Here is a 15,100-nt window from a genome sequence, read left to right on the forward strand (position 1 = left end):
TGTTATTGAGTTGTAATCTGATCTCATCATTATTGAATTTTGTTGGTAATTACTTTCTAATTTTATCGAATTTTAACCTATGAATATTAATAAGCCTTTTTTTTTTAAAGCATAAGTGAGAGAATTTGAATTTAAAATTTCCTACGCTACTTTATTTCGAACCGTTCAATTCATCCCTCTCCTTAACGAGTCATATAATCTTGGCACGCACGGTGAATTTCTTACTTCTTTCTATTCGCATTCTTGGACCAAGTGCTATCATCAAACAAAGTTGATTTGTCATAAATTAGGCACTTTGTAAAGAAAGTGGCATGTTTCATTACTTTAAGCCCTTTTCAAGGGTAACGTTATGCATTTCTCTCACACTCTTTCATGCTTTCTACTAATAATATAATATAATATAAAACATTAAACATGAAATCACGATTGAATCCCATGTACTGGCAAAAGTCTGCATTCTTGCCAAAAGTTTGTTACATTAGCCTACTCAGAATTTGACTCATCAGGATGATTTTGTTACAGAACAATTTAAAATAAAAGTCATTGTAATATTTAGCTATTGACAATAATGTGCACATAGTCCGAAGACGTGTTAGTCCAAATCCAGAAACACGTCTTCGGACGCTGGGGCCAAAAAAGAAAAAGGCAAAAAAAAAAAATTAAGAACGAGTAAAAGAGGGAGAGAAAGAAATTTGACTTTAGCTTTTGAGCTTTTGATTTTGGCGTTCCTCGATAAAGTCATGATGCGAATCATATCGCCAGTCGGGTGCTTGCCGGGCGGACACCACTACCCAATACCAAGTCCATTAGCACCATTTTGTTGTTCAAACCTCGAAGTTGGGTTGGCAGCTCGGCATTTCCGCAAACACCTCTCACTCGTTTTCTTACTACTATTCTTTCCACTTGCTTTCAGAATTAAGTCTCCAAGTTGCCAGCTTTCTGTCGCCGCCTCTCTTTTTCGTACTCCGGCCGGTGATGGAAGCTTATTCTCTGCTGGAACGCTACCGTTTAGATCGTCGGAAGCTTCTGGAATTCATATTATCTTCAGGATTAGTTAGAGAAATACGAACTCCGTCAGGCTCTTCTGCTTCGATTTCTGACGTTAATCTTGATTTTATCAGTGCCGACTACGTTCTCCAGTCCATTAAATCCAGTAACAACCTCTCATTTCTGCTATTCTCTTTAGCGTTTATGTTTATTAGTAGCAGTCTTTTTTTTTTTTTTTTAAATTTTTCTAGTGTGTATGGATCTTTTTGAGTAGGTGGAGTGCTGGATGTTGCATTAGCAACTAAGAAATACTATGAAGAATCTGAGCTGCCAATAATGGTAAGCCAAAGTTCCTTTTTTATTTTGGTTTTTCTTAAATTGATGTACTTGCTGAATTGGATAGTTTACTTAGTTTACTCTTACGAGTAAACTATGTTTATTTGGTTCGATTTCTTGGATTTCAATTTTGCTGTTTGGAAGGATCTTGGTTAGTTAGTTGCACGCCTGCTAACGTACTCCAACTGATATATTTTTCTTTACGGCTAATCATATTTTTTTCTTTACAACTTAGTTTTAAGTGTATGGCCCAAAAAAGATAGGGTCTATTAGCTGCAAAAACTAGGTCATGTTAGTGTAACAGGTATGAAGGTCAATTTCTGTTTGTATATCTGAGAAGACTGGTGTTTACAGCTTCTATTGAGGAAGGCTAGCAAGTGGATATTTTGGCTTATTTAGTGTGAACAGATTCCGTGAACTATGAAATGCACCTTGCTTGGAACTGTAAATCTGGTGTCTGGTAAATAACCACTTTCATTGTTTGCATTTTCATGTTTTGTGTTTACTAATAACATAGATTCAGTGTGTGTTTCCTGCGGTTGAAGGATGGAGAGCCTAAGATGTTCTGCCATGGGCATTTGGTTCTGAGCATTCTCTTTTTTTTGAGGTGTTTAAAATTGAAGTACTGTTCTGTACTGGAATCAGTTCTGCATCCACCCTGTTATTTATCTAGTAATCAGAGAAATTATATTTCTGATATATTCATTCAACTGCTTCTTCTTGCAGATGGACTTGCATTCAAGGGATTTCTATTTTCTTCTTACAGATCCACAATCATCTGGATCTCCTCCTCGGCGGCCACCACCTCCAGTTTTAGCCAATTACTTTGACAATGGTAGATCATCCACTTCCAGCCTGCGAGATCGTTCAGCTTGTCATAGAGTTTCTGTATCTGGTGTTGAATCTGGGGTGAACCATGCAAATGTAGCAAATACTGTTTCGGAACCTGTGCTTATGGTGGACGTTCCAGACCTTGGCTTACCAAGCTTGTGGACAGGTATATGTTTCTGTTTCAAAATAAACTTATCATAACCTAAATATGTAAAGAAAGAAGATGCAGAGAAATGTCCCAAATTTCTTCTTATTTTGGAGGTTGAAAATAACAGTGGTGTATTTCATTTTAAGTTCTTATCACTTCTTGGTGTGTATTACTGCTCTTTAGATATCTAGACTTTTGGCTTGTGAGTAAACTGATAATAAGTTTAGGGTTTGTGAAGGATTACTGGACGATGACTTGCGGGAATCTGCTTATGAAGCATGCCTTGCATGTATGATGTTTTCTGGGTAATCTCCTCTCTCTTTTTCTTCGTGTGCATGTGTACAAGTGTATGCTAAGTTTTTGGGTGCTTTTGGTTCACATGTGAACTGCATTTTTTTTTGTTCCTGTGCTGCTTTTTGAACTGGTTAATTTTATGTAAGATTCATTTTTTTCGATTCTTATGCACTTTGCATATCTTTTCTTGTAAAATCAGGATTGACATTTCAATTCAGAGTAGAAAGAAAGACAAGAATCCCAAATTTCTGTCTGGGTTGAAGACCAAAAAGGGTAAATATCTGCAGTCTCAATCTCCTGAAAGGCATGTAGAATTCCTGGATACCATTCGCATGCAAATGCAAGTAAGTTTATTGTGCCATTTTATATTTTGGTTGCTATTTAACTACTGATGGCTCTTTTTGCCATGAAATGTCTTTAATCTCTGTGTATTAGAGTTTCACAATTCAGCCTCTATGACGTTGATATACGAGTAGCTAAATCTTGGTTTTTTTTTCCAATTTTTTTGGGTCAGATTTCTGAAGTAATGGATACCTTTGCTAGGCGACGTCTGGTGCAGTTTGCCTCAGTGAAAGCATGGGGACAATTTAGTGTTCCAGAAATTGCATTGGGTTTTTTGAATGGCACATTCAGATCTGACTTCCCAAGTGTAAAATCGTATACTCATTGGAAGAACAGACAAGTAATGATTTTTACTCCATTTTGCTAACTTATCAGTTCTTGCTGCTTGAACAAAGTTATGTCTTTCGTGTTACTTTGAGCTTATTGCGTCCTATACTCCACCGTAGGGACTCATCACGGTGGACTCATCATTCTTTTGCATTTTTGGTAGCTTAATATTCCTTCTGTCTTTTCAATCCTCATATCGTATAAAAGTTTGGTTTCTTTTTGAAAGAAGTTCTTGATAAATTTGTTTGATTTTCTAATTTGAATTTTTGATTGGTCTTTATCTCTACTTTTGGTCATGCTGTTGGTTATGGGGTAATGTGCATTGAATTTCAAGAACCATGAGCCTTGGGTAGATGTCCTTTAATCCATATTTATAGCCTTTGACTAGAAATTGATGTTAGCAAGGAAAGCTTTGCATGCTCAGATGGATTAGTTCTTATGAGTGACACTTATTTTTTGGGGTTGTTTTTCTGGTGAATAAAATCCCTGGTGATGTACTCTATTATGATTTCTAGATGGATACAGGGATTGAATAGTTTTGTTGGCCAGTATATAAAACAAATATTCACATCTGAGGAGATTGTGTAGTTTTCTTACAGTGGGGTCATTGTAGCTAAGTGAACTTGTCACTGATAAACCCTGTAGCTAAGTGAACTTGTCAATAACTTGTTGACACATGTTTCCTGTTAGTGATCTTGATTGAAATGCCATTCTTATAGGCTGATATTCTTGAGGGATATTTTTGCTTTGCAAACGATGTGGCTGACAAGCAGAAAATTGGACAATTGGTTGCAAAAATTAGGAATTCTGAGGTATTGTTCCCCCTTGGCAGATTTGCTTTTATGATTCTAAAATCTGTTCTTTATTGGAAGCAGCCATTATGTATTGCTGTAGGAATGGGACAATAATATGTCTCCTTCGGAGCGGAGTGAGATCTTATTAGCTCTGAAACAATATCTCTGCGTATTATCATCTAAGCCCGGACGATTTGGTATTCAAGGAGAAACATACTATTGGACTTCTGCATATCACATGAATATTAGGCTTTACATGAAGCTACTGTTTGGCTTATTTGACATTCTGGAAGATGGCCAGCTTATAGAGGTGAGACTGTGTTTGTTTTTTAGGTTGTACTATCTTATATATACATGACGTACACTCTTCTTACTATGGTTTGTACAGGAAGCTGATGAACTCCTTAAGATCGTGAAGCTGACTTGGCCTTTGTTGGGTATCACACAGAAATTGCATAGTGCTTTGTACGTGTGGGTGCTTTTTAAACAGGTATGCATTTTGGTAAAGCTATTAATTTCCAAACCCCGTTAATTTCTTTGATGTTTATTTGAGTATGGACATATATTGGGTTTTCTGATGTGGTGGGGTCCGCAACTCTTGGAAAATATAGGTCTTGCTTGTGTCTTCTTCTTGTATAAGTAAGTTTAGCTAACAAGCCCTCCATGTTTTCATCTCTCATCTTTACTATGATATAAAATACTTGACAATCATAGGAGAATAATGTCATTTGTTTGCTCTTGGCATGGATATTTGCTTGCATATACTGCCTTGATCTGATATTTCTGCGTGGTGCTCTTAATTCCTATAAATATGAATTTATGTGCAGTGCACTTAATTTCTATAATTCTCCAGAATGCCAATTGCTGCTTGCTTCTTTCCCACATTTGATTACATACAGTACTGATACAATACAGGTCTTGCTTGTGTCTTCTTATTGTATAAGTCAGTTTAGGTAACAAGCCTCTGTATTATGATCTCCTCTCTTTACTATGTAATAAAATACTTGGCAATAATAGGAGAATAATGTCACCTTTTGTTCTTAGCAAGGATATCTGCTTGTATATTCTGCCTTGATCTATTATTTCTGTGCAGTGCACTTAATTCCTATAAATATAAATTTATGGTCTCCAGAATGCAAATTTCTGCTTGCTTCTTTCTCTCATTTAAATTCATGGAGTTCTGAAATGGTTTCTTTCTAATGGAAGTTTGTTGGGACAGAGGAGACTATGCTATTAGAGTATGCTATTAGAGTAATGCAGAAATCGCTATTCTCTGAAGCTAGTGAACCGAGGGAAGATGAATATATCTGTAGTTTATCATGTTCAGCTACATCTGGCAGCAATGAATATAAATTCAACTTGGTGCAGTCTATATTTTTCTCAATTGGCTCTTGGTGTGAAATTAAACTGCAAGATTATCATCTGCATTTCTCTCAGGTGATCTTGAGATGCTCAGATGTAAAATTTTGTCAATTTTGAATTTTCAAGTTTGGGGTCTCTCATTTATGAAAGACTTTTCAGCTGAAGAGACCATTTTTTGTACCTCAGAAATCTTCTCTCTTTAAAGGGGTGATGAACATGGCAGTCAAAATTTGCAGAGTTGATGCCAGCAAGCATTTTAAGGTAATTCATTTAATTCCAAATTGTTTAGTTCAGGTCTATAGTGAGTTCTACTTCGATTGCTTTCATATGTTAATAATTGTGTGAGGGAAGGATTTGGCAGTTTCAGGAATTTGATTTTTGGCTCCTTTGGAAATGTTACAGAGAGAGGTTTCCCTGCTAGTTGGATTGTTGGTTTGTGACTTCTACCATTTCAGGTTGCTTCTCTGTGTGAGCGCATGCGCACACAATGGCATGCCTGTTTTACTTTGTGGTCTGTCCCAAATAAGAAGTCTAGATGCTTACTGTATTTGTTCCTAATCCCTTTTCTTTTCTACCCCTTATTCAATTTGTAGGGATCTGCTCAAAAAAATGTAGGGATCCTTAGAATTATGGAAATATTATCTTTTGGAGAATTTTTTTTATTGATGCTATCACATATTTTAGCTGCATGTTACTTAACATTTTCTTTTTCATTCTTAATTAATGGGTTACTTCTATATTAAATTATTTGATGATATTAGAAGACAAATAAAGGTGCAATTTCCATGATGAACCACTAATCAATATAAGATCTGATTAGACAATCTTTCATGCTTGCAGTTTATAGAATCTGATGATTTGGGGGAGAGTACATCGAGGAAAGTGAAGGGATATGTTGATCGGTCGTTGGAAGCTGCATGCATGAGGGTAAATCACGTAAAATGGTTTCAGATATTTACTTCTTTAGTGGATGCCTGTTACTATTATTGACAAAATAGTGTGGCAACATAGTAATGCTTAAAAGTTGATGTCTTGGTATTTCAGGTGATGGATAATATATATTTCGGATCTGAAGTAGATAGGACACATCCCTTGGCCCTCCTTGCAAGTGAGCTTAAAATTATTGCTGAGAGGGAGCTCAGTATGTATTATCCTGTCCTATGTCATTGGTATCCTCAAGCTGGCATAGCTGCATCCATAAGATTGCACCGTTTTTATGGCGAAAAACTGGTTGGCAGTTGTTTAGAGCTAATCCATTTTTGTTTATCCCTCTTGTGGCTGGTTGATGTTCTCTAATTCATGTTTATGACTTTCAGAGGCCATTTCTCCAGAGTGTATCATACCTTTCTGAAGATGTTAGAGCAGTACTTCCTGCAGCCAACGAATTGGAGAATTGCCTTACTGAGCTTTACTGCACTGCATGTCAAGAAAATGGCTTGACTTTGCAGTTCAGTGAAGAATTTATCCATTATCAGGTCTATTTATATAATTTAGTTGACACGCTGTAGTCAGCTTCTTCTAGTGTTAATGTCAATTAGCTAGGCTTTAGGAAACATCTATATTTATTTTTGGTGGAATATTCTGCAATATTGTTACATATCCGATTTTCTGAAATTGCTAGATAGGAATGTGGCGTCCTTTGTGTGACTGTTTACATCAGAATCTTTTTAGATTACAACTTTTTAGTGTGTGTTTTATGTGCAGAGTTAAAGTGCTTGCATTATGCATAATGGATATTGATATTACTAAAACTTTGACACCTTGTCAACGATGCATGAGAACTTGTCTTAGTGTTGTGCTGTAAAGAATGTGTTTCATAGAACTAATACAAGTAATTAATGGTTCTGTATTTTTAGCTTCCTTTATTTTGGTGTGCAAAGTGAAGTTTTTTGATGTTAGGCTTTACTTATGTACTGATGGGTCCTTCCTAATGTGCAGATTGGAGAAATTTCGAGGCCACTAATCCTTGATTGGATTATTGCCCAGAATAAACGTGTCATGGAATGGACTGCACGTTCTTTTGATCTTGAGGTTTGTCTGATACTATGTTACATTCCTAAGAGCAAAATACAAACTTATACTCCATAGTCCAAAGGGTTAAAAAGATAAATTTCCTTAAGTAAATGGGCAAACCCCTTTTGCCTGCTCCTTATGTCTTTTCGTTTACACTTGTAAAAATTGTATTAGTCCTCTTCTTGGATCTGTTTCTTGGGGTGGTTAATTCTGAGATTACATTTAATTATAGCTGAAATAGTTGCTCCAACCTTCATTGAATGCCTTAATTTCTTTTTCTGATGCAAATTTATGTCAATTGTCTTGATTGAAAATCAGAACTACCTATTATTCTTTCTCTAATAAATACTTATACACCAAAAGGAAGTAGTGGCCATACTTGGCCACTATTCCCTTATATTTCAATTAAATGATATGATGGGCCTAAATGTTTCCTTGTTCTTTAAACAATTTCATAGCTGCAACTCTCTTGTAATACTCCGTGCGTTATCAGACTTAGACATTATGTTTCATGTTCAGTCAGTGTTAAGCTGCAAGAAGGTTGGTCTACATGAATTAAGCATTTTACAAGTATACAGGATGGCTGTAGTGTTTCGAGTTACAGTTTACTTCTGCAAGTGGAGTTGTGATCCTATTGTTGAGTGTATTCATATTGTTACCATTTGCAGAATTGGGAACCTTTGTCACATCAGCAAAAACAAGCACCTTCAGCAGTTGAAGTGTTTAGGATCATAGAGGAGGTTTGTCTTGTTTGCTAATGCATTTTTGTCTATTGCTACATTTTCTTATTACTTGCAAGGTAGAGTGGTTTTAGTGACAGATGGCTTATAGAATGGGAATTTTGTACAGATACTGCATATTGACCTTTATTTTTGCCTTCATTGGGATACGTTGTTCTTTAATTCAAGTTTTCTCCCCTTTTTTCCCACATTTATTCATTAATAAGTAGCATTCAGTAGTAATTGGAGGAGTTTCAATAGAAAGGTCATTAATTAAGACACTTATGAAGTTGGTGCTTTGTGCATTTACTTGTACTAATAAAGTTTTCTGTTTCAAATGCAAATGTAACAATAAGAGAGAGATGTTCAAACAGAGGGCTAAAGGCTGAGGGTTCATAGGAAGACAACAAAATGTTGAAGTGCTTTTGTTGTAAAGCTTATGTGAATTTGTAAAAGCCTCGTACCAATTCATGCTCAGTGTTTAAGGAGATCTCTGCAGATGGCATCATTCTTGTCCATATGTATCACCCAAGATGTGCTCTCTTTGAATTTGACAGAATTTTTTTATTGATAAGGGCGAAGAAAGTTTTCAAGTCATAGTGAAGATCTTATCGGTTTAAAAGTTCCAAATACCACATTCATATCCCCTGGTATATGCATTAAATAATGGTAATTTTCCAGGAATATTTGAAGCCTTTTATATGGTGCAGGTTTCCTGCCTGGGTTGGGATTCCCTGCCCCCCCCCCACCCAACCAAAAAAAAAGTGAACTCCAAGCAACTTTTCTGAAATTAAAAAAATATTAATTTTGTTTCAAAATGATCCCAATGCCTGCACTCCAAAATTTCAAAAACGCTGGTTATAGCTTTATTATAATCTGTTGAGAACAAGTCCCGTGCCTGGTGGTGAAATGTCAGCAACGAACACATTTGGTCGCTGTTACACAACTGTGAAGTAGAATCACTAGGAGTTTGCATTGGGAACCTTACTTAGCTTGACTATTGATGTTTCTTGAATCTCTAAAGTTCAAATTTCATGTGATGTCTCTATAGTTAATGTTCACTGAAGTATATCAAGGTTTCCATTTGTCTAGGTTATGGTACATAATGTGATGGTTTCTAAGATCAAGGGAAGTTTGGTTTATAAGTTTGTTCTTGTCCTCTGTTTTGGTCTTGCTACTCAATATACAAGAATAATTCAATTATTGGCTGCCTCAGTTGAATTGTCCACTTTCAGTTCTTTCTTTTCATGTTTCCTTCTGCGCCTCTTATTTCAAAATAACTTTGATTTGCAGACTCTGGATCAACTTTTTCAGCTGAGACTACCAATGGATATTACACACCTGCAGGCTTTGCTTTCCATTATATTTCATACTTTGGATGCTTATTTACAGAAAGTTACAAGTGAATTAGGTATGTAGCAGTTTGCATGTACTTTACATATATCTGGATATTCTTTCCTATTTGCTTGCTTACAAGTCTTCGTATCTTTTGAGCCTCTTTTGCACTTCAGCAGGTTAAAACCAGTTAGATATGTTCCATTTGCATGTTGCACGAAATGATCCAGTGGTTCTGTCCCCATAGAGTTAGACTTAATTGTGGATGTGAAACTGTTGTGGCTTCTTTCTTTAATGCCTCTCTGTATTTGTTAAAGAGAGGCATTATAATCTGTTCTGCCCCTTTATATCTGTACCATAATTTGGACTTCTTTCCTTTCGAAATCTTTACCAGCTTGGATACCATCTGTTGTAATAACACCAATCGACAATTCTCGTGCTTTTGGAAATAAACTTGATCTGGAAGATGCTGTTTGTAGGATCTTTTTTGGGTAGGTAAGATTTTATTAATACCCAAGAAAATACAAAATACAAGGAGCGTTCCCCAGGCACAACGCAATCAACAAATCACAGACTTCCCAACAAAAACATGCTACAAGGACGATCATCCTACACAGTACACAGCATGTTCATTTGTAGGATCTTTTTTCATTTGTCCCGTGGTTGTCTAGATTTCTGTCGACATACAAATCCTGGAGATAATTTTTTTAAAAAAAATTCAATATTTCAGAATATTTGGTTGAATCGCCTAGCATTTAAGTGTCCTAATGCATTTGAGATTGTGGGTGTAAGTTTTTGGCTACTAAAGTGATCTAATCTATATTGCTTTTATGTACTCAAAAGAGTCAGATACATCTTGCATGTAAGTTTTTTCAGATCTTGTCTGAGTAGTTTTTTATTGGCTAAAACTTGACCTGTGGTGGATGTAATGTTCCTACCTTTTGCCTAGAATTTCAACAATATATTTCAGCTGAATTTGAAATTCCTAGTCACTGATATGTATGAAGTTCTTCTCTAATATGCAGTTGGAAAGCAAAATCTCTATCCACCTATACCACCTCTGACTTATTACAAGGAGACGACATTTCCGATAGTAAAGAAGAAGCTAGTTGAGTCTACTGTGCTCGAGGATGAAGTTACCAATAAATTGAATGAATTGACAACATCAAAACTCTGCGTCAGATTGAACACTCTTCAAGTAAGCTCTAATCTATTTCTCTTAATTGCTGGTCACCAGTCATTGAATTTTGCGTGCAGTTATACAAGAAGAAAGCTTTTTTTTTCATCCGAAAGTTTCCCTATTAATGCATTTTTTATTCATGATGAATGACGAAATGGAGTACAAGCTAGTGGCACTGGTGAATTGCATCAGTACCTTTCAGACAAGATGCAGTTCTAAACTTGGTTTGGAGTATCCTCTGGGGAATTTCAGTACCCAGAAAATGTAGTTCTTATGATCTCCTAAACCTGAAGATTGATATAGCCAAAGCATTTAAAGGACGAGTTCATCTTATAGGGAAAATAGCCTAGGAATTCTTCTGAAAAAGATTTAGGCCTAAAGTTTGCCTGAGGAACTAAAAGATGATTTTTGTTGAAGGATAATACACTTTTGAGTATTCATCCAGTTATAGTGATCTGCATTAAGTTAGCATGCTTCGTGGCGATAGATTCTGTTGGTTTTGTCTTTGTATATTTATTTTTCAAAAATGAATAAGTATCCATTTGCCAGGGTGTTAATGTGGATTCTTCCTGTGTTTCTTCATCAGATATTTTGTTCATTTATCATATCTAAATTAAGAGAATGGTGCCAAGTGGATGCAGTAACAAGAATTCTTAGTAAATAATTTCTGAAGATTGGTTATAAGTTAATGCCTTTTCTCCACAAGTTGGTATCTGAATGAATTAAATATTCTAATTCTAGTCTTACATTTCTTCTTTATCTACTTCATGTGCAGTATATTCAGAAACAAATTTCTGCACTCGAAGATGGCATCAGGAAGTCTTGGTCATTTGCTGGGCCATTTGATAATGGAGAACATTGTAAGTTTCAAACTTGCAAATATTTGATCCATTAATTGTTATTAAGTTTTTGGCAGAAAAATAAATAGCCACTGAAGTTTTCATATGGTGTACTGTTAAGCCACTAAACCATTTCAGTTTTCAGTTCACCTGCTGAACTATTAAAAATTATGTACATTAGGGCCATTTTGGCATGCCTTCTAATTTTGTTGTTGGTTCGGACAAAAAGAAGTAAAATCTAAAAGGCACTGATTTGAGGAAGTTATTTGGAAGTTGTGATATCCTTTTCTTTTCGTTCATCCAGCAATAGAGGAATCCCCTGAGACTTCTGGCAGAATTTTAGATACCTGTAGTGAATCAGTTGATGAGCTTTTCGTTGCCACCTTTGACTGCATCAGGGATACTGCTGCTCATGCTATCAGAAGTATCTGTGAGTTTATTGGTAAGTAGCGCATCATTTGTGTATTTGTAAAACATAACGACAGAGTGGTGATCTTCTGTCATATCCAAATTTATTCATCAAATTTGTATCTTAATCAGAAAATGTACTTCATTTCTCACTGTTTTCAAACAAAGTAGTTGACTTTGTTGCAATTTTCCTTTGTAACTTTTTATTGAATGTCCCAATTCTCATGACTGAACATTTACTTCTACATTTTCCTGGTTCTGGACAACAAAATTATGTCTACATGACAGTTTGAGATATTGTGACTCTTAATGTCTTCTGTGAGATCTTACATTCTTGGGTTTCTGTTGTGCAACAAATGATAAATTGACCTTGTGATGCTGCATAGATATATAGTTTTGAGATTTTTCAGTATTTTAAGTTATCATTGGATGGTGTGAAAATTCTCTTGTATCTTCACTTGATATGGTTTGTAAAATATAACTGAAAGTTGGTTATAATTCTCTAGGCTAATAAATCTAATAACTGACAGTTTTCAATCTTAATGTGAGAGTTGTTATGTGCAGATACATAGAGTCTTCTATATATATTCAATTTTGCTGTATAAGTTTCTCAAACAAACTTTTCTAAACTTAAATATTGCTATGGTTTTTAAACCTTGAAATTGTTCTCATTATCTCCATATGCAGAAAGCAAAGTCTTGTTATTGTGGTGCTAATATGACAAACTGATTGTCATTACTATTGCCTAATGCTAGGGGTAAGGGTTGTCTTCTGGGATTTGAGGAAATCATTCCTGTACCGTTTGTATCATGGTGGTGTCGAGAATTCCCGTTTAGACAGTTTACTTCCAAACCTTGATGGCGTAAGTGCTTACAACTTGTCTCCTAGCACTTTTATCTTTTTTCCTGACTTGCTTTCTATGATTACCAAATTGCAAATTATTCACCATATGGCTGTGTCTCATTCATTTGAGACATTTTTAGGATTGATTTTATTCTTAGAGGCATCCTTGCAGGCCCTTAATCAAGTCTGTGGTTTGATTGATGATGCACTACGAGATCGTGTAGTCTCCAGCATTTTTAGGGCAACCTTGGTATAATGTTGTGCTCATGAATCAAATTTACAATCTTCCTTTTGTTTTACCCTAAAATTTGTTTCATCCTTGTACAGGAAGGATATGTTTGGGTGTTACTGGATGGAGGACCTTCATGCGCATTTTCTGATTTAGATATTCCTTTGATGGAAGATGACCTCAACATGTTGAAAGTGAGTGTCAGAATGCTTTATATTTTACTTGTCTTCTTTGCATCCTCAAGTGTTCATCAGTCTCTTCACCTAGCTCTTCTGATCCCTCTATTGTTTGTATTTTCACATATGATACACCCATTTTGGTATTGGATACTGTCAAATCATAGTAAGAGACTTTCTTTTGCCTTCATCTGTGTAGTGGACTTTATTTTCCCATATAATCTTCCTTTGACCTAATAAAAATGAATACATTAACTGGGATACAAATTTGAAAGTTCTTCAGGAGGTGAAGGGATAACAGGTAATGAGTGGTAGAATACATCTCCGTAGCATAAAACAACCTTAATGGTTATCGTCTACTTGGTGCATTTCTAAGATATTGTTGAGTCTGCTATAAATGAAAGATCACCTTTTGCTCACAGGAGTTACTGTTTTTGGAAGCTACGCAGGGCAGAACTCTCTCTACATTTGTGCAAATGCTTCTTAAAATATAATTACTTGTAATTCTCTCCACAAATTTGGAAGTTACAGAAAAGGAGATTTGTCCTTAAGATGATTTAGTTAATGCAATTGCTCTTTCAGTCCTCCAAAGTAGATTATTCTGCTGCATTATTCTCCAGGACTTATTCGTAGCTGATGGAGAAGGCCTCCCTCGTTCTTTAGTCGAGGAAGAAGCAAAATTTGCCCATCAACTTCTAAGCCTGTTTTCCCTTCAGGTATAATAATGCACCGTTCTGTTCCTTGTGGACTTGATTAGCTGGCTCATATTGTCATCTTCTTGTTAATCCTGCTCTGAACAGGCTGAATCTGTTATCCAACTGTTAATGAGTTCGAGTCAACACATCTCAGTGGGACTAGAGGTACATAAATCTGGTCACAGGTGCTTGGGTGATGCCGATACACTGATACGAGTCTTATGTCACAAAAAAGATAGAGAAGCCTCAAAGTTTTTAAAGGAACAATATAAGCTTCCTGCATCTTCAGGTAACTACTTGTTAAGCAAACCCCCCCCCCCCCCCCCTCTTCTCTTTTTTCTTTCAAACCAAGACAACTAAACTTTCAGTTTTTATTTGTTGATGATTACTTTTTGCTTCTAATATTTCTGTCTGTTTTGGTATGATTTGTTTGGGCTTCGGATTATGTTGTTCAAAGCTCATTTATACATTACCCAACTATTTTTGTTCTTTGCTGGAGGTCAGATTGTATCTTGGATTGCATAAAATCCTGGCATCTGGCTCTCAGTTCCTCTGTCCACTTTAGTTCTGCTAAGTTCTGTATTTCTGATATGTAGAATATGACGAGGATGGAGTGGAGCCTAACTTCAAATCAGTTCTAGTGACGGATCTTATAAGGCGAAGTGCATCAGCTCGTTGGTCGGACAAGGGCCACAGTAGCTTCAAATCTATTAAGAAGAAGCTGCAGGAAGCTACTTGGAGATAAAAGGCTTGGGTTATGGTTAAGCCCACCCGATTCTGAAGCAACTCAAAATGATATAATACTACTCTAGCCTGCCTGGTGCACCTCAGATTAAAGCTATCCTCTTCATGTCCCAAACAAGATGGATTTCATGAATCTGGCAGTATAGAAAAATTTGCTTTGATGCGTGTGAAGGCAGCGTTCCAAAGGGATCTTTCAGCTGATTCATAAAATAGATTCTTGGGGGGGCGCCCGAAGGCTTGTTGATGCATCTCCCGTAGGAAATCTAGCAAGCAAATTTGGGCGTGTTGTTTCTTGTTTCCTGTTTGTGTGGTATTCCATCTTCATTGTGATTAATTTTTTTCGAGGGTAGGACTCCTGACCGAACTTCATATTGAACTAGGCAATCATGTAGACTTAGGGTGCATTTATTAATTTATTAAATTGTTGAGTATTAAATTTTAATATTTGAGCATATTTTGTATTAAATGATAAACGAATGATATCATTTATTTTTCGGA

General features: G+C 36.0%; 1 protein-coding gene across 1 annotated transcript; it reads left to right on the forward strand.

The window, feature by feature from the left end:
• Positions 1-778: 778 nt before the first annotated feature.
• Positions 779-15,100, forward strand: LOC113781732 (protein unc-13 homolog). Its single transcript, XM_027327715.1, has 26 exons — positions 779-1,153; positions 1,262-1,326; positions 2,050-2,320; positions 2,541-2,607; positions 2,796-2,940; positions 3,111-3,278; positions 3,985-4,077; positions 4,160-4,369; positions 4,448-4,549; positions 5,266-5,496; positions 5,608-5,682; positions 6,262-6,348; positions 6,466-6,651; positions 6,738-6,896; positions 7,360-7,452; positions 8,103-8,174; positions 9,447-9,564; positions 10,514-10,686; positions 11,444-11,528; positions 11,812-11,949; positions 12,671-12,777; positions 12,931-13,008; positions 13,086-13,181; positions 13,784-13,879; positions 13,964-14,147; positions 14,455-15,100. The coding sequence occupies exons 1-26, from the start codon at positions 976-978 to the stop codon at positions 14,601-14,603; spliced, it is 3,426 nt and encodes a 1,141-aa protein (XP_027183516.1). The 5' UTR covers positions 779-975; the 3' UTR covers positions 14,604-15,100.

This window comes from Coffea eugenioides, chromosome 8 (assembly GCF_003713205.1).
Source record: "Coffea eugenioides isolate CCC68of chromosome 8, Ceug_1.0, whole genome shotgun sequence".
NCBI lineage: Eukaryota > Viridiplantae > Streptophyta > Magnoliopsida > Gentianales > Rubiaceae > Coffea > Coffea eugenioides.